Source organism: Melospiza georgiana, chromosome 6 (assembly GCF_028018845.1).
Source record: "Melospiza georgiana isolate bMelGeo1 chromosome 6, bMelGeo1.pri, whole genome shotgun sequence".
NCBI lineage: Eukaryota > Metazoa > Chordata > Aves > Passeriformes > Passerellidae > Melospiza > Melospiza georgiana.
The window spans coordinates 53,723,248-53,744,515 of NC_080435.1; the positions used below are offsets into that span (position 1 = coordinate 53,723,248).

The 21,268-nt window shown below is 41.1% G+C and overlaps 1 protein-coding gene across 7 annotated transcripts in view; it reads left to right on the forward strand.

The window, feature by feature from the left end:
• Positions 1–17,599, forward strand: part of TRAF3 (TNF receptor associated factor 3) — a 70,216-nt gene extending 52,617 nt beyond the window's left edge. For 5 of the 7 annotated variants that reach the window (XM_058027391.1, XM_058027395.1, XM_058027393.1 and 2 more), the window contains 3 exons: positions 3,470–3,610; positions 8,465–8,639; positions 9,832–17,599. In XM_058027391.1, coding sequence (XP_057883374.1) covers positions 3,470–3,610; positions 8,465–8,639; positions 9,832–10,403 — 888 coding nt within the window. In that variant the 3' untranslated portion in view covers positions 10,404–17,599. The remainder of the gene's footprint in view (positions 1–3,469; positions 3,611–8,464; positions 8,640–9,831) is intronic. The other 2 variants (XR_009114623.1, XM_058027396.1) reach the window with 2 other exon arrangements.
• Positions 17,600–21,268: the final 3,669 nt, after the last annotated feature.

Below are 21,268 nucleotides of genomic sequence, written 5' to 3' on the forward strand. Positions count from 1 at the left end.
CCTTCTTGGCCTACAGAGATCTCTTCTGCCTGGGTCTCCAGCAAGGTCATGCAGTTGCAGGAATTGTAGTTTTAAAGCAGACAATTAACTGGAACAGTGTAATATGTTTTTTGCCCTCTGCATGGTTGTTCCTGAACTGCTTGGTTTTGAACTTGAAGCCTCTTAAAGAAGCCATTGAACCTGGCAGAGTTCTAATACAGATTTTTTTAGATACAATTTTTCTATGTGTATAAGCAGGTCTTAGTTTGAGGATCCATAACATTACTTAAGTTTGCTTTTGCATTGAAACTTTGTCAATGTAGGAATTTACATTTTTCAGTTTTGGGAGACAGATTCATTACAGATTCATATCCTTAGTTCGTTTTTCATTAGTCTGAAAATTATACAATTTATTTCACATCATAGGAAAAAACCCACTTTCCCCGTGACTTGCAGAATAGATCATGTTTTGCCTTTTCTCAGTGTCCTGAGGGGTGCTTTGTCATTTAAAAAATGCCCAGTGGTTCTATGTTTGTCTCTTACAGACATTAGAGATGATACACTTCGCTACTGTTTTATGCTCGACTTTTGTTTCAACTTTCATTTAGGACAAAACTGCTTATCGTCATATGTCCATTTTTTTTCTTTTTACTTCCTGCTTTATAGACTTCTTCCTATTCATAATAAAGAGTTGAATCACTGGAAATCCCAAGCCAGTGCCAAGTTACCAGAATAGCTAACCACATGTCATATGTCAGTGACTTTATTCTAGGGAAGGGTAACAAAATGATTTGTAACTTCATTGCTGTGCTCTTCTTTGAGGAAAAAATTAATCAATGCACTGAAGAACAACAGTGCCAAGTCACACTGGCTGATGGTTATCTCAGAAATCTTAGCCCTGCTGAAGCCAGTGGAAGTTTTCTTAGTTTGTATAGGGTCAAGATTTCATTTGGGGTTGTCTCTGTGGAGGGCTTCTCTCCTCCCAGTCACCACATTCTTTAACAGTGCAGGTGGAGTAGGCAGACTAGAAGTCTTCAGAGCTGCAAAGCTTGTGCTAAGTTAGGAGTTTGGTATTGAATGGTGCTGCTGGCAAAGAGTAGTGAGAGAAGGTCAGATGTAAAATCTTGAATCAAAACTTTGTGGGGGGAATTAAAATTCAGTGCTTTTTTCCCCTCTGTGATGATGTAGAATTGCAGACTGAACTCCCACAGTTTTGTAATGTTGGAAATAATTAGTTGAAAGTAATTTTGTGGCTTCATCACATTCTTACAGAAAACTGGTATAAACTGTTTTGGTTTTTTTTATATGAGACTTAAGTATGGAACCTGTTTGAATACAGTTTCTTGTGGCATATGGTTTTTTCCATTCTTCTTTAGTAAGCAGCAGTAAGCAACAGCTTAATTTGCAAAATTGCTGAATAAGAGCCTGCTTTTTCCTAGGAATATTTCAAATATGCCAGCTAAGTAAAGGAAGCTGATGCAATGTGTAATTAGATGCTGTGTTTCCTTCACCCTTTTTTAAACTGAAGTTCCAAAGACTTATGTTGAAACAATAGTTATGAAACTATTTCGTGTTAAATTTTTTTTTTAATTATTATTCACAAATCACAGCCAAACTACAATTGCTGACTTAGCAATGACAGTTCTGTCTGATTAAGGACTGCAGGACATAATTCTGCTTTTCTTGTATTCTGTAAAGCTGCGTGGAAAAATCTCAGTACAAAACAGCCCCACGTTTTATAACTTGTACAAAAATGGAAATGCAATGCTTAGTGACCCAGCCCATAACTGCCTTGTGATTGGGAGGCCTGGGGAGGAAACAGTGAGAAAAGGGAAATGTAAAGATCACAATTAACTAAAGAACTCTGATTCATTATGGAAATGGAGGATGCAAAAAAATGAAGTGTCCACCCAGCAGATCTTAAATATCTGGGAGACAGAGGTACTGGTTTAAATTTAAATTTTTTCTGGTACCTAGGCATTCCTTCAGTCTCAGTATTGCTTCTCTCTCTGCACTGACAAACTTAGCTTTGTCTCATTTCTGTTGAGTTTCTTTTGCCAGTTTTTCCATGGATAAAGTGCAGAACCAACCTGTGTGTGTGTGTGCACAGGTACTGCATTGTACTATATTGAAAAGTAGATACCCACACATATATTATGGTATCTCTGTATTTTTGGGCCCCACCTGAAGAACTTGCTGAATGCCTGTGGACTTTGACAGTCGTTTGTCTAGTTTAGGTTCAGAGATTTGAGATGAATTACCTTTTCAAACAGGCTGAGTTCTGCTAGGAATGCAGTGACACATAAGGGATTTGGTGATGGTGTCAGATTAGAGGGCAGTTAGGGGGATGGAATTCTACAGTGGCACCCACATCAGAGGTGGAGGTAGCTTAACCTCAAACTAGCAGCTGTAATAGAGGCCAGGAGTAGATTTTTTTAGACCATGAAACATCCAAGTAATTGGTCTTGATGTGAAACATTCATCGAGACTTTTTTGGGTCTGAAACGGTGCTCTGTCATATCCATTTGAAGATCTATCTGTGGAATAGTCAGGGCATGTCCAAACATCATCTTGTGCCAAGTGTTTGTTTTCTGCATTTTTGCTGCTGAATGATCTTGCCTGGGGGAAAACTGCATTTCTCCAAAAAGCAATGCACCACCACCAAGCAGCCCCCTTCTCCAAACCACATTAATGAACAAGCACTAAGCAGTATGACAGAAAATATTTACTGTATTACTTTCATCCCCAAGGAGATATATAATAATGATATTCTTTTAACAAGGCTCATGTTTTAAAAACAGAATGAGTCACTAATGAATAAATTCATAAAATGTCAGTACAGAGAGAGAATGTAATCCACAGCCTGTAAGTTCTTTGGTCTTTTCTACTAGTAGGCACCATTGGATTGTCCTTCAAAATACATGGATCCCTTCTACAGTCATTCATTTCAAGAGTTTTCATCGCCATCACATTCTTTTAAGCCAAGTCAGTCCCATGTAGATGTTTTTCCTTAAGTTTGCTATAGGTTAGGACAGATTGGAGTAGGTGAAGAAGATTAGTGTTCCCTGATCCAGCCAGCTCAGCTTGTCTCTGGTGTCCCTTCTGTGCAGGGCTCGAGTTCTTAACACCAATTCAGAGTGAATTAAGTTGTTTCTTCCAAACTCCAAGCAACTCCCAAGTCAGTTGGTGGGAACCAGGAAACCAAGCTAAACAACAAGTGAATAAAGAAAATTTTACATTTAGACACAAATTCTTTGCTGGTTTTGTGTCCCATCTGCACTTTCTTAAGCCAAAGCTGTACCAATGTCATACATTGGAAGTGCAAAATTAGCTATCAGAAGGTTGGGTTTTATTTATTTATTTGCAGTACATGGAGAGAGATTTTATTAGGATCTTATCCCTTTCATGTGTTTAAGATAGTTTTAAAATAACATAGCTATTTTAGTATTTTGATAAACTTTGGCAGGAGTAATTGTAGAATTTTTTCCAGGTGGCCTTGCTCCAGAATGAAAGTTTGGAAAAGAACAAGAGTATACAAACTTTACATAATCAGATTTGTAGCTTTGAAATAGAAATTGAAAGACAGAAGGAAATGCTGCGGAATAATGAATCTAAAATACTTCATTTACAGGTAAGAAATACAGACTCTCCCCATTAAAGCAGAAATGGCAGTAGCTTCTGTTTTGTGCCTTTACACTTGTGAAGTGAGGTGGTATAATTAAAAAGTGGGGGGAAATATTTTACATTATTAGAGAGCCATTCTGTTATTTTTTTCTGGTTTGTTGTGTAAACCACTGCAATTGCCTAGCCTATGTTAAAACAAAACAGAAAAACAAGCTTAAAAAGGGAAAATATTGAAAACAAAACAGAAATCTTATATGAAGAATAATCTTTTTTTTACTTAAAAAAAAAACTGCTTAAGGAAGTCCCACTGAAGGACAAGATTAGCACCTTAAAATTGTTGAATATTACATATATTCCTTTTCTACAAATCATGAGTGAGAACAGTTTGGTATGGATTTAATTCAAACATAACATAATGCATTTGAATACACTTTTTCAAAAAACAGATTACTGTTACCCTTCTGAGGAAAACTTATCTAGTTATTCCTTTGCTGATAGGTCTGAGTTTCATGTTCTGTGTTTTGAATGACCTGGCCACAAGCCAGCATGAAACTAGGAATCCTCAGGATGCCCTAGCACAGTGGTTAGCCCAAGCTGAAATTCCTTGCTCTGTATTCAAAGCTGACTTGCAATTGGGTGCTGGGAATTTGTATTAGCTTGCATGACACTAACCACAATAAGGGAAACCTCAGGAGGTATTTAGCAAGCAATTGTGGAGGTATCATTTACACATTAATGTAGTATCTGCTGCTAGAATATCAGATACTTGTTGTAGCATTCACCTTAAAGGAATGGAAATAAAATTATCTTTTTCACTTACTATTCACTTCACATACAAACTGCAAACATTGATAACTCAAGAAAGATAAAGGCATCCAAACCAGTGTGTGGCTAAAAGGGTTCAAAGGGTGGCACATTCAGGAGCTCAGGGCCTGGAGACCCTTGATGATGGTTTATAAGGAAACCTTCAAATTTAGCAACTGCAACATTTTTCCTTATAGCAGTAATTTCTTTCCATGACCTGCCCACTTAGTAACCAGCCCAGCCTGCCTTAGTCATTGTTCCTTGTCTGATGATAGTCTGGGATATGGCTGCCTGCCTGCAATATTGCATTCTGACACTGGGGAGCTAATCCTTGTATGTACTGATATTGCTGATTGAATCTACCAGGAGGTAAGTTAATTTGTAAGCCTGAAGTTCTTACACATGCTGTCTCAATGGCCAGCAGTGAGAGTGGAAATGGAAAAAACATAGATCTGAGTTTTTCATTATTGTCTTAAATGACAGATTGCAATATCTTTTTCCTTGAGCTGTAAGTGTTAGCAAAATCAATTTTCGAATGATTGGTTTAGGAAAAAAGAAAACCCCAAACCACTACAAAGCAGCAAATTCCAACAAGTGGCTTTGTGGTGGTAATAAGTACTGGAAAAAATGTTTTGATCTTTTTTCTTTTTTTTTTTTTTTCCCTCCTGTTCTTTACTTCCTCTTGCCAGCTATTTCAATTTAGTTATTTTAAGCCAAATTGTATTTCAATGCTATTTCAACCTGTTTCCTTCCACTTAGCAGAATTTCCTGGTTCAGTCTGATCGTTAAGGATATCCTGGAAACATGCCTCAATTTGTTTTTTCCTGGACAACGTGATCAGCCTCCTTCAGTTGCCCACCAGGAGTGGAAGGAATTAGTTACCTTTTGTGAGCCGTTCTTTCCCTGGGTTGTGTTGAGCAGCTGTGGTTACCTGGGAGCCACAGATACTGCACTAGCCAGTTCAGCTCTGAGCAAGGGGTATTTGTTTAGTCCCCCAAAACCTACAAATGCTCCTGATGTCTAGTACAGCTCCAGTATTGGCTGTCAGGTGACCTTTTTGGCTGGGGAGTGACAGCAGCATCACTGAGCATCATCTGCACTGTGAGGCATCTGACACAGCCAGTGTAAATGCATCAAGGGAGTCTGGGCACTGGCAGGAGCCTCAGCCTAGAGACTTTTTGTTTTCAGATGAGTTTTCTATATATTGGTCTCAAGGGAAAGTGTTTTTACCAAGGGTCTGTGATACTTTTTTTGGCTGCTGTCATGTGGAGAGGAACTTTCACATGCAGTGTCCAGTCTTCATATGGAAATGGAAGCCTGTGAGTAATCCCATTGTAAGCAGGGTGGAGAAGTGAGGTACTGAGGGACAAAAGAAACAGGGGCCTCATGAACATAAAATGATTTGATGAGTAGTACCTTACTTCAGAGGAGAAGGACACGTGATTTCTTCTCCAAGCCAAGCAGTTCCTTTTCTAGTCTGTTCTTTAGCTTTTCAGTTTCGCCCTATCAGTTGCAATGGAAAGGTCATTACAGCTCGTCAGTTCTTTGTGACATTTTCTGAAATTCTTTTAGTAAGTATAGTGCTAAAATTCTGGAAGTTGGTAGAAATGCTAAACAAAACCCTATATGAAAATCAACATCAAAAGGAGCTCACAAAGGTTTGCCAAGCACATAACTCGGGATTAATGATCCAGAGAGGTCAGTTGCTAGAATGAAAAGTGCATGCAGAAAATTGATATCTACTTGAAAATTTATGAGTACAGTGTGAGACATCTGTGTGCTTTCTAATGGAATAATTAGAGTGAAAATCTCCACTGCTGCATTAAATTCAGATTTAGTACATCAGTATCTCCCAGCAGGAGGGAGGTTGACTCCCTGTGGGGTAAAAAGATAGAGATCCCACTGCTTTTAAAAAATTAAATAGAAGTTTTATTTCTGATTATTTTATATCTCTTCAATTCCCATGTCAAGGTGCAGTAGATAAAAATGCTACACATTTGCCAATGTGAAACAGAAGCAGCTAAACCAGAATTGGTTATGTATGTACAAAGGTGGAATGTTGCACAGGTTGATGGAGAGAAGTGGGTCCCTAATAATAGTTTTGGGTAAACTTCTCCCAGAAGAATAGCTTGCAATTGTTCTGCATGTTTAGCACTTCCCCTTTCATATAAAAATGTGATCATTTCTTTTGTTTGATGCTGTGTTAGTCCAAAGAGGTGCAAGCTGTGAGGCACTGTGCAATCTCCAGCCACATTACTGTTCTTGCCTTGGAAAGTTCATGTTTGGTATGAGTAAAGGAAAAATATCAGACTTGGGCATATTTTGAGTTACTTTTGCATGTTAACTGTGAACTAGTGGCCAAGTCCTTTGGTTCTGCTCTCACAACATGCAGTCAGGCCATGCTGTGGTATGTTTCCTTATTTATATGGCTAACAGCCCTTCCCTGCTCTACTGTCTGATTACCATCAGCCCAGGTTTGAGGGTGTGACTGGGCTGGTAGGTGGTGTTTCATAAGTCCAGGCAAGCTGCTTCATATATTTACTGGGCCCATACCCCTGGCATTTATGATCCAGTGCACAGCTTTCCTTCACAGAGACCTAATTCTGGATGTGAGAGATACATAACTTGTTTTAAAACAGGAGCATAGAAATAAATAGTTAATCCTGAAATATGTTACATTGCTCAGTTGTTTTGAGACAAAAAATAAAGACTCCTAGAACCTGATGTTGCTAGCTGGCTCATCAAACTGACAACCTTCAATTAATGGTTACAGACTTTCAGTATAACTGAAACCACGTGATTAAAAGCAAATGGCTCAAAGGGCAGAAGGGTTTTCCCCATCAGTGGGGAACACTGAATCCACATGGCCAGCCAGAAGGCAAATGCAAAAGAAATTTATTTTCTTGTTTTGTACTCAACTGCCACTTTACTGTTGCGAAGAAATGAAAAATCATTTTTACCTTTGTTGGCTCTATATGATGATAAACTCTCAAGCTATAAAGTTAGATTTGGAATTTAACTGTAGGTGGTAGCAAAAGTAGTTTCTTCTCTCAGATACTTTGTTATCATTTGAACTTCACAACTGATTATAGGGTTCTGGCTAAAATTCCTGCTAGTCCAAATTAGCTGTGATAATGTGAAGTGCTGTGTATTTCTTGCATCAGATTTGAGGTAGACTGGGAAATGTGTTCTTTATATTTTATTATACTGAGGTGATTGCAATGTCCCTCTTTAAGAGAATACTGGCCTTTCTGTCTATTTCTTTCTTGAGTGTTATATTTCATGCCTTTCCAAAACCAGCTGAGCTATTTTTTTGTTTGTTTTCTTAAAAAGAGTCAACAGAAAATACTTTCAAAATGCATGGGTTACTGAGTTTAGGAAGTAAGAGTGGGAATTTTAAAGGTACTTAAGGGGACAGTGATCATTTTGCTTACATTCTTGAGGGCTTCTGATATGGTTGTGGGCACATAATAACTTAGGCTTTGATTACTGATTTATGTGAGCTGGGAGCTTGCACATGTGTGTACTCATGTTCCATGTGTGCAAGAATAATGATGTTTTCCTGGAGGCATAAGTTATTTTGCTGTAAACCAATATAAACCTGTGCACATGGGCAGCCATTTGATCCACACCACGGGAAGCTGTGCCCATATTTTATTGCTTAAGTACTGTCACATGAAACCCAACAGGTATCAGCCCATAATACCAATGTAGAGACATTCAGAAAATTGCTCTTATATTGAAAGGTTTAAAAAAATCTCAAAAAATCAAACCACCTTAGACAAGAGGTACATGCTGACAAGTCCCTTTTTTAAAATAAGGCTATTGCTAATTCTGATAGTGCTCTGCCTATGGAGCACTAAATATTTTTTAAGTGTTTCATAAATACCTGGGCTATTCCTTTAAATTTTCAAGGTTTGTGTTATTAAAATACTAGACAAAAGCAAAAAGTGTTTATATTGGAATTCAGTCTTACTACCAACATATAATCTTTGTTTAATTTGCATAAATGAATGTCTTTGTGTTATTTTAACTCATATGCTATTATTTTGTAAAGCGAGTGATAGACAGTCAAGCAGAGAAACTCAAAGAACTGGACAAAGAAATCCGTCCCTTCCGACAGAACTGGGAGGAGGCTGACAGCATGAAGAGCAGCGTGGAATCCCTCCAGAACAGAGTGACTGAGCTGGAAAGTGTTGATAAAACTGCAGGGCAAGGAGCTCGGAATACAAGTGAGTGTGAGCACAATGGGCTGCGGTGCTGTTGAGAGGAAAACGGTGTCCCTTGAGTGGCACTGCCATTGTGACTTTTTATGGAAACATCAATAATGCTGATTCTCCTGATTTTTGAGTAGGAGATTGTGTATTTCATTTGTTATTGGTGTGGCATTGCTTTTCTTAGGCTTGATTATTGTCTTTTTTGTTTTATTGACTCTTGTCTTGACTGCATTGTTAGCTCATTATAAACAGTTTCTCAATTGATCTTTGATAGCTACTAGCTTTCAGCAACTTCTTTAAATATAGTCTTCTTTAAATATAGTCTATAGTATTGACATTTTTTACTACTCTTCTCCCTTGTGAATGGATCAGTATGGTTATCCACCTGAAACCACCCATCCTGATTCTGTTAGACAGGTGTATTTGATCCTAAGAAAACTGAGATCTGCTTAAGAATGAGGTTATTATACTTCTGAATAAAGGCTGGAATTCAGCAGGACAATGTAGATGATATGCAAGTGTTTAAATGTTTGTGACAAAGAACATTTAAGTAGACCTATATAAGATAAACCTGCCTTATGAATTCATCTGCTTCTCAGTATTGTGTGTTTGGCAATTTTACCAGTAACGAAACAAAAGAGTAACGTGAAAGAGAAAGGGGACACAGAAAACATAGCTCTCCCTCCAAACTAAATAAACGACCACATAATACAGATCTAAGCTTGAATTTTTTTTTAATGAAGAACTTTACATTGTAACAGCACTGTGCTTCTGAGACAAATAGTGTCTAAAAAGAATGTTTTGAGTGATCAGGAATGCTTCTAAATTTCAGAGGGATTACATAGGATGTGTAACTGCTTCCAAGGTCTTACCTGCTAAATAGAAATTTGCAGTTAATGCTACCAAGTCTCCTTTCAAAAAATGGAAGCCTCTAGTTATACTGTTTAGTGACCAGGAAAAATCTGTTAGGTGATTTGAATATTTGACTTTTACTGCATGTACAATTAACACCCACATTTGTAAAAATCCCAACTAATGGTGCCAGCCAGCACATTAGAGCCTGTAGAAATTGCTTTATCAGTGGCCAAATGCACTTTGGTTCTCAGGGAGGAAAGCATTTTCATACACAGTAGCAGCACTGGTGGTTGGTTTTTAGAGTCTTTAGTAAGCAGCAGGTTTCTCACCCCATCCTTTGTGTTTCTGCCAGGCCTGCTGGAGACCCAGCTGAGCAGGCACGATCAGATGCTGAGCGTTCACGACATCCGGCTGGCTGACATGGACCTGCGCTTCCAGGTCCTGGAAACCGCGAGTTACAACGGCGTGTTGATTTGGAAAATCCGAGACTATAAACGTCGGAAGCAAGAAGCAGTCATGGGGAAGACTCTGTCCCTGTACAGCCAACCCTTTTATACTGGATACTTTGGCTACAAGATGTGTGCCAGGGTTTATCTGAACGGGGATGGCATGGGAAAGGGGACGCACTTGTCTCTGTTTTTTGTCATCATGCGTGGAGAATACGATGCTTTGCTTCCTTGGCCCTTCAAACAGAAAGTGACTCTCATGCTCATGGATCAGGGACCGTCTCGGCGCCACTTGGGAGATGCTTTCAAGCCAGATCCGAACAGCAGCAGCTTCAAGAAGCCAACTGGAGAAATGAACATTGCATCTGGCTGCCCAGTGTTTGTTGCTCAAACTGTTCTAGAGAATGGAACGTATATTAAAGATGATACTATTTTTATTAAAGTCATAGTGGATACATCGGATCTACCAGACCCCTGACATACGCTGGGGGAGGCGGATTAAAACAGAAGGCAACTCCGTTTGGGGGTTTTATATCAGTTTGTCTTCAATCAGAGGTCCTAAAGCTCACAGAACCACCTTGTGGAACAGATGGAAGAGTTTGAAGGCATAACTGCATAGGGTCCAATTGCGAAAGTAGCAACACATTAAGAAATCATACCATGGTATATTTTTTAATAGAACTAGCAACACTTGAGCTCTGACGAATCACTTATCCCTCGTCAGGATAGTGATTATGGTCAGAGAGGATTTTTTTTAACTTATTAATTATCTAGTCAATTGGAGGTGAAAAGACATATACAGTATGTGCTGAATCAATTACTGACTTTCATTTCTTTTAAGCTAGAATACAAGAAAAACCCTTCACATGTGGGCTAGCTGGAAATTGTCAGCATGTTAAAAGAAGATGAAGTAATGTTGCAATTATGATATTCTTTGAAAAACTGAGGTGCAATCTTGTCTGAAATATAGTATCTTGTCTTTTTAAGGCCTCATCTGGTCTCTGTTTTAATAATTACTTTGTCAGAAGATCTTGGAAAAGTATCCATGTCTTCTCAAAAGTATCTGAATCAAAATCATATTTTTATTTAAAGTTCTATTGTTACAGAAAACATTTTATTTTAAAACTGTTGATAGACTGATATTTCTTGGAAGAAAAAAATAGAAGATATCAAACACTGGTTATCACTTGTGATAGGAAAAAAAACTATTCAATTCTGTTATTTCTCTTTAGAAATGTAAACCTACAATATATGTCGTAGTTAATGACACTATTTCAAAATTAAGGAAAAATCACTCATGGATGCTGTGCATCATTATCAGATTTATAATTGTTTTCACCCTAAAATAGGGCATTTGTTGAACTTTGGAGTTCTAAACGGAATCCTGTACATTTTTTAAAGTTCTGCCCCATGCTTTCCAATCAAGCTATATATGTTGCACATTATGCTGTCAGCAGTATATAGTATTTTCAGTATTGGGGAGGAGGATTAGTGCTGAAAAAGCCTCTATGTTTGTTCTGTACTAGCAGCCATTGCTTCAAGACAAACCAGCAATGTCTTAATACAGTGATGGTGGCTTGCATGCATACATGTGCCTTAGATGTGCTGTGCTGCTTATAAACCATAGCTTTTTATTCAGATTAATTCTGATATCTGAAATGGTAGTTTGATTGGACTTCAGGCATAATGTTTAGCCTTGTCTTCAGAGCCCTTAGGTACCTTGCAATGTACGAAACAGAAGCCAAAGCCCACTCCTTTGGCTCCTGCAGCTTCTATGACTTGGCCATGGTGGAATCCATCCCATTGAGGTGCCAAAACGTTATGCTCAGTGCTCCTATGGAGCTTGGACTGGACAGTCTCCATGGCCACTGTGAGGGCAGGCGACATTTCTCCTCTAATGCCTGTGGCTGTAAGGTGGCATCACTTGAAACTAATCCATCTGAGAACTCTGGGGCTGTGAATATGGATGCTCGTGGCAGCTTCTCGTAGCAGACAAGCATCCTAATGGGGAATGCATGGGCTTCTTTCTTGTAACAGCCTCAACTGTAGTGAAAAGCATTTGCTAGCCCTGAAACATGCTGATTGCAACCTGCTGTGTTCATCTGCTTCTATTTAATAGCCTGTGACAAGCAAGTCCAGAGACACAGCCTGACTGTGGTGCTCTTTAAAATCCTGCTTAAGCAGAGCACGCTTGCACCACTGTGTTTTCAGCCTTCATGGGCTTGAAAAAACCTATTGCATCCCAGTCTTTAACGTCAGGCTGTATCAGTTTTCTGCTTTTTTGAGGCATAGTCACAATTTTTGTCTAAGGTGCAGTTGAATTCATGCCTTTGTATTTCAGCTTGTCTTTGCCGTTGTCTTTTTTGGCTGTGCCTTCACACACAGTGCCTGCAAGAAGTATTTATGGATATACAATGCATGCTAAGTGGTCTTCATGGGTTTTCCAGGCACCTGCTAGAATACTGCCTGCTGCTGACTGTCCTGACTGTCAGCAGCAACTTGTCTTCCTTTTCTTGCCTTCCATTGTCCGGGTACTGTACTCCCTCTATGGTACGTGGCTGTCAACAGGTGCAAGCTCAAATATGGAGGCACGTGCTAGCAGTTAATTTCTAGCACGGAAGGAGGATGTTCTGCACAAGAGATAAATATCTATAGATATACCTGCATCTATATCTCTAGATATCATTGTATGGCACTTGCAGTTTTATGCAGGCTGCATAAGTAAACCCATCACTTACGCTTCAGGGCGAAGGTTCGCTCGACTTGTGTCATTTTAATAATTGTGAATGTAGGCAGCTGAGCTTTTGTGTTTGTGCATCACAGAATTTTACTGAAAACAGGATTCCCAAGTGGAAATGTCCAAAGGACTCTCCTCCCATTGCTAATGCATGTCTTGTAAAATTAAATGAAACCGTTTGGCGATCACAAACCAATTTATATCCTGTTTCAATCTGGGACTTGGAGGAGATTTTGAGTATAAGCAGGGCCCGGCATATTCTGCAGATTTGTGACTACAGTTTCCAACTTCTGTGACAGAATTGTGCTTCTAAATCCAAGCTCTTTAAAAGAGGAGGAAAAAAAGCATTTCCAGCCTTGGTGATTGAAAGAGGACTTTGAAACATGTGAATGTGTAAACCAATAGGGAAGTCTTCCTGAGTCTGCACACAGCCTAAACTAGTAGCTTTAAGAGATCTGAATATCTCGTCTTGGTGGGATATTGACTCAGAAACTTCAGAGAGAAGTTTAAATATGAACACTGCTAACTATCTAAATGCCGATCACTGTAGCAGAAACATCAGTCACTGTTGTATTTCACAGATCTCTATGCTGCTTTCCACATCTCCCAAGTGCCAAAAGCACCAGCTGCCAGAATCTTCAGCTTCACTTGGGCAGCTTTTATAATGCAGTAATGTGCTATCGATATAAAAATATTTTTGCATATGTGCTTTTTATCACAGTTAATAAAACGGAGGCCTACTGCACTTATTTTTTAAAACTACATGAAGCTGCCAGAGAATTTCCAGTTTGCCAACCCTGCGTACTGTGAAATCCAGGATCTTGCTACACAAATGTAGACACCGCCTGCTGTGGAATACCTGAAGCCTTGACTGTAACACCCCTTTCTCCACAGAACTCACAGGCCATCTCTGTAGAGTTCTTACTGTGTACATAGAAATCGGTTTCCTCTGCTTTCCAGCAAGGAGTATGTAGCATTTTGTGAAAACAAGGCCACTGTATATTCTCTAAGTTGAAAGGAAAAGATACCTGGTGCTTTATTCAACACTTTTAAGTTATTTAACTGTTTCTCTCATCGCTGAAATGCCCTTTATCCTTTTTCTCTTTGTTCCTGACTGAGATATCCGAAGTTTTCTAGGGACTGTCCGTTTAAAGTGATTCGTGGGACAACACCCTGCCCCCATGTGTACTCTTGAATCCTGGCAAACTCCTGGGAGCTGCCACTATTGCAAGGGGGTCCCAGAGTATTTGCATTACTTTGAACAGAGTTTGTTCAGTGGAACCATACTGTCCTCTACTAAGTAGTAATTCTTAGCAGCACACAGCTGAAGTCTCTTGCTGGTGTTCTTTCTTCACGGTGACGCTCCAAGTTATGTAAAAACCTCTTCCGTTTCCAGCTTCCTCTAGGGAGATTCCAGTGTGTGACAATCTGGATGTTGCCCTTTGTGTACACTCTTCAGCACAGAATGAGTGCACCTGTTAGCTAGAAAGTCTTGAATCCTAAGCAGGATGTAACTATTTGGGTGTTTAAAGACCAACCTGCAATTATGATGCATGACCATGTCTGCATTGCTTCTCTGAGCGAATTAATTGGGGTCTTGTTTCAGTTACTGTCTACACGGTACACCTTCAACTGCTGACTTACAATATGCAATGTTGATTTCAGCCTTGTACTGTAAATGTTGTTCTTCACAAAGAGAATGTGCAATAGGAAAAGGGAATGGTGGGTGGCATATTTTTGATGGAAAAAACACGCTAGATTTTTAAAAACATGGAAAAAAAAAAGAAATGCAGTTTATTTCCTTTTCTTGTGGCGTTTTCTACTTGGAAAAGGAAAGATGAAGATATGTGCCTGTTTCTGTGCCTGGTGAATTTCTCAAATGCAAAGGTAATAGAGATTTGTGTTAGCTGGGATTTAAGTGTTGAACCCATGAATGTTAGGCTGCGGTTGCATGGCTTCTGTTTCCTCAGCTAGCCACAATTACGGCTTGCTGAACTGGAGTTTAAAAGCTACCACCTGTTTGTATTTGTATTCCATCACCTGGGATAGGCATTTCACCAACAGTGCAAGGTATCTGTTGATATTTTGTTCAGTTTTTAAAGCACTGGTGCTTTTTGGTCCAAGACAGAGAAGCGTGTAGGGAGTGACAAGGAAAGCTGCCTGCACTGCAGACGAGTGAAAAACATGACTGCAGTATTGATGCCTTTGATATGATTTAACTATGCAAATATACAGATAGGTGAGGGGGGAAATTCTTGGGTTGCATACCTAATCTCTTAGATTTTGCTCTGTAAATTACTTGTATGTGTGTAGGTACATACATATACACACAGACATGCATGCACATAAATATGCAAAGTCTTTTCTTTATGTAGAAGTGATGAAACAAAACCCTTTCCTCCAAGTTATACTTGATCACTTGGTGCAAATATAACTTGTTGCTGCTAAAGGAGGATCTTGGCTAAGGGCAAACTTTGATTCATGTCTTTCAGGTTTGAAGACCTGTATGTAGCAAACACTTTGTTTAGCTTTTCTGAAGACTCTGAATTGTAATTTAGGATACATGTTCTTCCTCATGCTCTGATAATTTGGAGATTCCTGTATTTTAAATAACTGTAGTGATGGGCAACTTTTTGACTGCAAATAATTTCCTCTAATTTGGAACAGAAAATGATAAAAAGCATCTGGACCTCTTCCCTGGAATTTCTGTCCTGTTCAGTCAATACCTTGATACTCTGGTTGACCTAGAAGTCAAAGCTACTGCAATAAAACTGATTGGTTTGGCAGTTTAATCTGAGTTTTTAATATTGTGTACAGTGTATAGCAAGTGCTGTTTCTCCTTTTTGGAACAAGGAAATCAAGGATGAGATATGATTTGCCCAGAGTCACAAAAGGAATCTCCTGGAGCCGGAACTGAATGAGAGGTTCCAGTTCCCTAGTTGTTATCTGTGAATCATGAGGTTTTACTCTTTTAATACATTTATCCCTTAAAGGAACTGGAAAATAAGTTGACATACCCTGAAGACCCACGTCAGGACAGTAAGGGCTAGAATTAAACATACAAGCTGTCGTGATTTGGGGTTGTACACGCGTGGTGGCCCAGACGTGCGGAGGGAAGGCCAGCACAGCATGTCCGTGTCAGTAACAGCAGCAAACTGTGTCCTGCTCTGTCTGTTCAGAATTGTCCAACAAAACCAGTCTCGTTTGATGCTCCTCTTACCTAAAGAGGGAGAATACCATTGTACAGTGAAGTGGGTTCATCTTTGTTCTACCAGTCAGTATGACTGACCATTTCTTCCTTGTGGGGCTTTCTCCCTTTTTCTGTAAACCAAAATCTGGAGGGCTTAATTGTTCTTTCTTGCCTCTTAATCCAGGCCTTTGCAGAGAAGCACCAGATCGGAAGGTTGTGGAAAACTTTGGACTGCTGATTCAGGGACATCCTCTTAAGATTTAGAAGAGTAGAATTCTTCAATGCATAAGGGATCTGACTATTCCTGTTTCTCTTCTAATATATGGTCAAGACTGCAGCTTCTGTCTTCCATTTCATGATCTCAGTGTAGATATTAGGCTGTGTTTTTTCATTATTTCCCCTCCAAGTTAGGATTAGTTCCTTAGGGTTCAAATAAGTTCTGAATTTCACAGAGAAGCACCTGAACCAAAACCTTGGATTCAAACATCCCAGACTTGATGTGGAATTCAAATCTGGATCCCAACTCTGTGGCTTACTAACCTACCCATTCAGGGAAGGGTTTGTTGTCTCTATGTGGTGTTTGTGTTTTTGGTCCTTTGGAACTAAGCTTTTAATTTGGTTGCCAGTTCTGCAAGGACTTTTTAACTTCTTAGCAATGCCGGTGTTCACACGCTCCATTGCTGGCAGTGCGATGCGTAGTGATAAAATTTGACTCTGTCTAAGGGTTACTGAGATAAACCAGCATTACCATTCGTAAAGGTCATTTTCTTGCATAGTGTTCCGAGCTTTGTATTTGAATCTAGCTCGCACCTGAAAGGACACATCTTCCAACTATGACCTGCATCACTGGCAGAGAGTTGTATAATCTGTACTTGTGGAATGGGAAGGTACAAGCTTCCATTGTTGCTGATGCATCGTGTAATCCACCTGTTTTGTTTTTCTTATCGCTGTTGTTCGGTTAATACTTCTCTTTTTTTCAGTTTTTTAGAAAAAAAAAAGGGGGAAGTTCAGGATTTTTTCTACAAGGTATAAAACTCCAATGAATTAGTGGTGACTAGAGAGCTGTGAAAAATACCCCATTAGGAGATGATGGGCTAAATGTAGGTCCATTTCTCTTAGACAAGTAGGATAACCTTTTAAGATGCATGGAACAACATAAAAATCGGGAAAACTAAAGCTGACATTTGTTTCCAAGAAATTCTGTGAGAACTATCTATGGAAAAGACATCAGTGATTGAGAATAATGTACAAATTAACGTGTTTGAAACTTGTGTATCCATTTCTTTAATCTCATACTCTTCAGTGAACGGTACACTTGTGTTCAGTTTTATGATCAAAAACAAAGACCAAAGAAGGCCAGCCTCATTTGATTGTGTATATTCTGCCTGTCTTAATTATCAATAGCTGTAAGGATACAGTGCAAGTGATCTGGTAACCAGTGGTTCTCGTCCTTTTCTTATAGGGGGAAAAACAATTTTAAAATGTATAATTTATTGCTCAGCAATAACCATGTTGTTAAAATAATAATAAAACAAAAGAAATTAGCAACATGTCTTAATTTCCCAATAGCATTATTATATGTTGTATTTCAGTTTACTGTATATTGTGTTTTTGTATTTATTTGTGTTTGGAGGTCTTGCTATGTCTTTTTGTGTTTAAATGCTAATAAACAAGGACAGTGTGTAAGAGTGTAGAATGCTGAACTCTGAAATGCTAAACTGTGTTATTAAAGGAAAAATAAATAAGTAGGAAATAATATTTTTTAAAAAACCTGGTGTGTTGAATTTGAATGACTGCTGTTGACTTGCAGATGCCCAGGGTGCATCCTTCCTCCTCTGTGAGCCCAGTGCATGGCTGTTCTGTGCTTTATGCTCACGCACCCAAGAGAGCTTTACTGTGGCATTTCCCATCCTCTGCACAGGTAACTTCCCATAACTTCTGTCAGAATCCTATTTTCCATGTGCTAACTCTGCTGGAATAAACCAGGAGATGGTGTTCATCCTAACATCAGAGTTGAGAGCCCTCGTGCAAACAGTAGAAATAAATTGAATGGCTTTTCATGCACTTGTGGTACACTGCTTTCCCAAAGAGGTGTGGGAGAGTTGAAGCATAGCTTACATGTCTAAAGATGTAGATTTCTTATTTTTTTCTTCTGTTGTGTCATTAGTGATTCTTCTCAGCTCAGAACCACATGCCAGGTGTGTGCTCAAAGTCACAGAACATGATGCAGTCTGTAAAAACACCAGGCTGTTCTGGAATGTGTGGAGAAATATTTCCATGACGTTTCAGATTCAGCCTAGGGATGAAAACCCTGATCCCCTGGGGTTTTGTATGAAGCATGCAACTTCTACTGAGCACCACACTGTTGTTTCTTCCCTATCCTCCCTCCCGCCCCTCTCTAACTGAAATTGCAGTTTCTCTTCCTTCCCATCTCTGCAGGGGCAGTACTGTGTTTGGCAATGCAGGAATGTCCTGCCCCTGCTCAGACACAAGACCGCAGTGTCTTGGCAAAAGCCCCATCTCCTTGCTGGCCTGGAATGTGAGAACGACCTGGCCAGCCCATACCGGTGTTTGGAACGGGCTTTCTCAAAGTGCTGGGCAGCTGAGTGCCTTCTCCTGATAAAGTGGGGACACCAGAGAAATGGCAGATGCAGGCAGGTGGGCACGGTGAAAGGGGAGGGTGGCTAAGAAGTGCCATTGTCACCTCGTGCAGGATGTGCTGAGGTGGATGTTCCCTTGGCTGCTGAGAGCAGTCACTGTGTCACTCTGGATGCTCTGGCCTCTGCTGTCCTGCTCATCAGCCTTTCCACTCGCACTCCAGCGCTGGCACTTGAGGCTGCACTGCCTGAAGCTCTTCATATCTCTGCTGTGGAGCGTGAAGGGGTGGTGAGCTTCCTTGCCTTAATGAAGAGGGTTACCTTCCAGCAGAGTCCTCTGGAGAGGAGTCTCCTCCTCCCAAATTGGGGAGCTTGCTGCTCAGACGTGACACTTCCATCATTACAGAGCAGCAGGATAAGCAGAGAGGAAACAAATTGCTTTAAACGTGAAAGCAAACGCTAATTCTCTCCTCACCTCCCTGCTCCTCCTCCCCCAGCATAGACTCGTAATTGCAATGACACGTGGTGCCCTTCCCGGCTCCAGTGGGAAGGGTTATAAAAGGTTTCTCCTTTATGCCAGGTCCCAGAAGGTGACTGTCAGCTTTGTGGGGTGCTTTCCCCCAGTGGGCCATTCAGTACTTAGGGTGACAGAAGCAGAGTGCCAGCTGTGGGAGCACCAAGCAGCAGGGACAGCAGGGTGAGGAGCTCCTGGGCTGCAGAGGAGCTGGCTGACGGGAACACTGCCAGAGCCTGGACCTGCTGCTAGGGCCATCTTTTGGAAGAACTTCAGGGGTTTTTTGTTTTTTTTTTTTAAGTTTTTGGGAAGTTTTCCAGAGTTTCAAACCTTGGGTTTGCTTGGTGTCTGGTAAAAAGTCAGAGGTTTTCAAAATGTTCAGTCCTGTGTATCCTGCTCCTTGTTTGCTTTGATGTGACCAAGTCCTGGAATTGTCTAAGGAATGGGGAAATATCCAGTGATCAAAACAAGTGGTGAAATAGGTGATTTCCCCCAACCTTCCCCAAAGCCCCAGTTATTCCGTGAGTCAGTTGTGTGGTTCCTTCCTGCACGCCTGGATTGAGCCCTGGAGGCTGTTCCTGTCAAGTATTGTGTCTGGCTTGTTGTTTGGCCAAAACAGGTGAAAACCAAAATATCTTCCCTACCCCCTTGACAAACGTAGCACCTGGGGAAGCCGGGCCCACTCAGATCTCTCGCTCCTTCAAGAGGGTTTTTGGCAGTGAACACTGGATCTCAGCACGTGCTCTGTAGGTTCACTAGAATGGGGAATGGCCCAAGCTGGGAACTGAATTCCCACAGGCTGGGCTGGCAAACACAGAAGGGACCTCAGGAACTGAATTCCACCCTGCAGGCTGCACCTTGGGTTAAGCAATGTTTGGGCACAGCTGGTTTGGTTGCAGCTGTGTTTTGGCAGCATGGCTGTGAGTGGAGGTGGGAGCTGTCTGCAGGCACTGCTGTGGACGCTCAATGGCTGCTTTGTGCCAACGCAGAAGCTTTGCAGAGATTACTTGGAATTTCCCCAGCTGTGGCCCCTTTAGCAGGTGTCCCTGGGGTAGGTAGTGATGGCTGGTGAAAGACACTCAGTTTTCCGAGGATAAAAAGAAATTCCAGCCATGCACAGGTTTGGAAGGAGTGGGCTGGTTCCAGTGTGCAGCTTGGCCTGGGCTCAGGGCTGAGGAGCAAACCTGGTTGCTCACAGCCCTGGTTGCTCACACCCTACATCCCCACAGGTCTCGCTCTGTAGCTGCTCCTGTGGACACCCCTAATGGGAAGCTCTGTTCCCCTGCTCTACACTACCAGATAAGGAGCGAGTTGGGGTGTAGCTTCCAGGTAGCTCTGAGCCCAAATGTGATCCCCTCCAGTGACTCCTCCTGCCTTGCTGCCCTGAGGGTAAGGGGACTGTGTGGCTGCTGGAGGCCTGTAAGCTGGGTGAGTTCCTCTTGCTGAATTGGTGTGGAGCTCCAAAGAGGGATTTAACTCCACAGACTGACTGTATATTCAGCTTCAGGTCCTGACCAGCCCTGAAATGAGGCCGTGCCTCTCCCAGCAGCACACACAGCTCCTCTGCCACCAGAGATTGATTCTGGCAGTATAGATGGTGCTGTTGCACTCAAGACTATCTTTTTCTTAAATGGAAGGAAATATCACGTGGGGATTTTCTCTGGTTGATACTAGGGGCTGCCTGCTTTAAGGGCAGCCATGAGGTAGAAAACAGCTAGAGGGGCTGTCACCTGCCAGGCCGTTTCTCCTCATTTATCTAAGCTTAGCTTCGTGTTCAAACCTTCAGCAGTGCTGCCCTGTGCCAAAGAGACTGGCAAACATGGTGTCTGGGTACAGCCCAACTCCCACAGGGGGTGGCTTCAGCACTGGGGGTTTGGAGCCAGTTTTTGGCACACCTCTGCCTTCTCCTCCCTCTCTGTTTGAGGCCATGGCGTGTAACACAGTTACCACAGAGTAATTTTTCCATGCACTTAATGACTTTCTGGGGCTGCAGGAAGTGTGTGCTGTGGGGGGCAGTCATCCACCTTGGGGCCTGGTGCCCACAGCATCGCTGCTTTGTGCTCAGCCCTGTGCTCCCTTTCCAGATGCAAAGTGCTGGCTCTGAGTGCTCATGCTGGGCAAAGTCCCTTGTGTTGCAGGATACAAATTTAAGCAGTGAGGGGAGATGCAGTTGTACAACAGGGAAATTCTGGGAGGAGCTGGATGTCCAGAAGGGCTTTAGGAGGTGGCTCTGCTGGCTCTCTAAGCAGAACAGTGTTTTTGGCTTTGATGCCCGTTTATAATTCAATGCTGGGAAAGTCAAGCA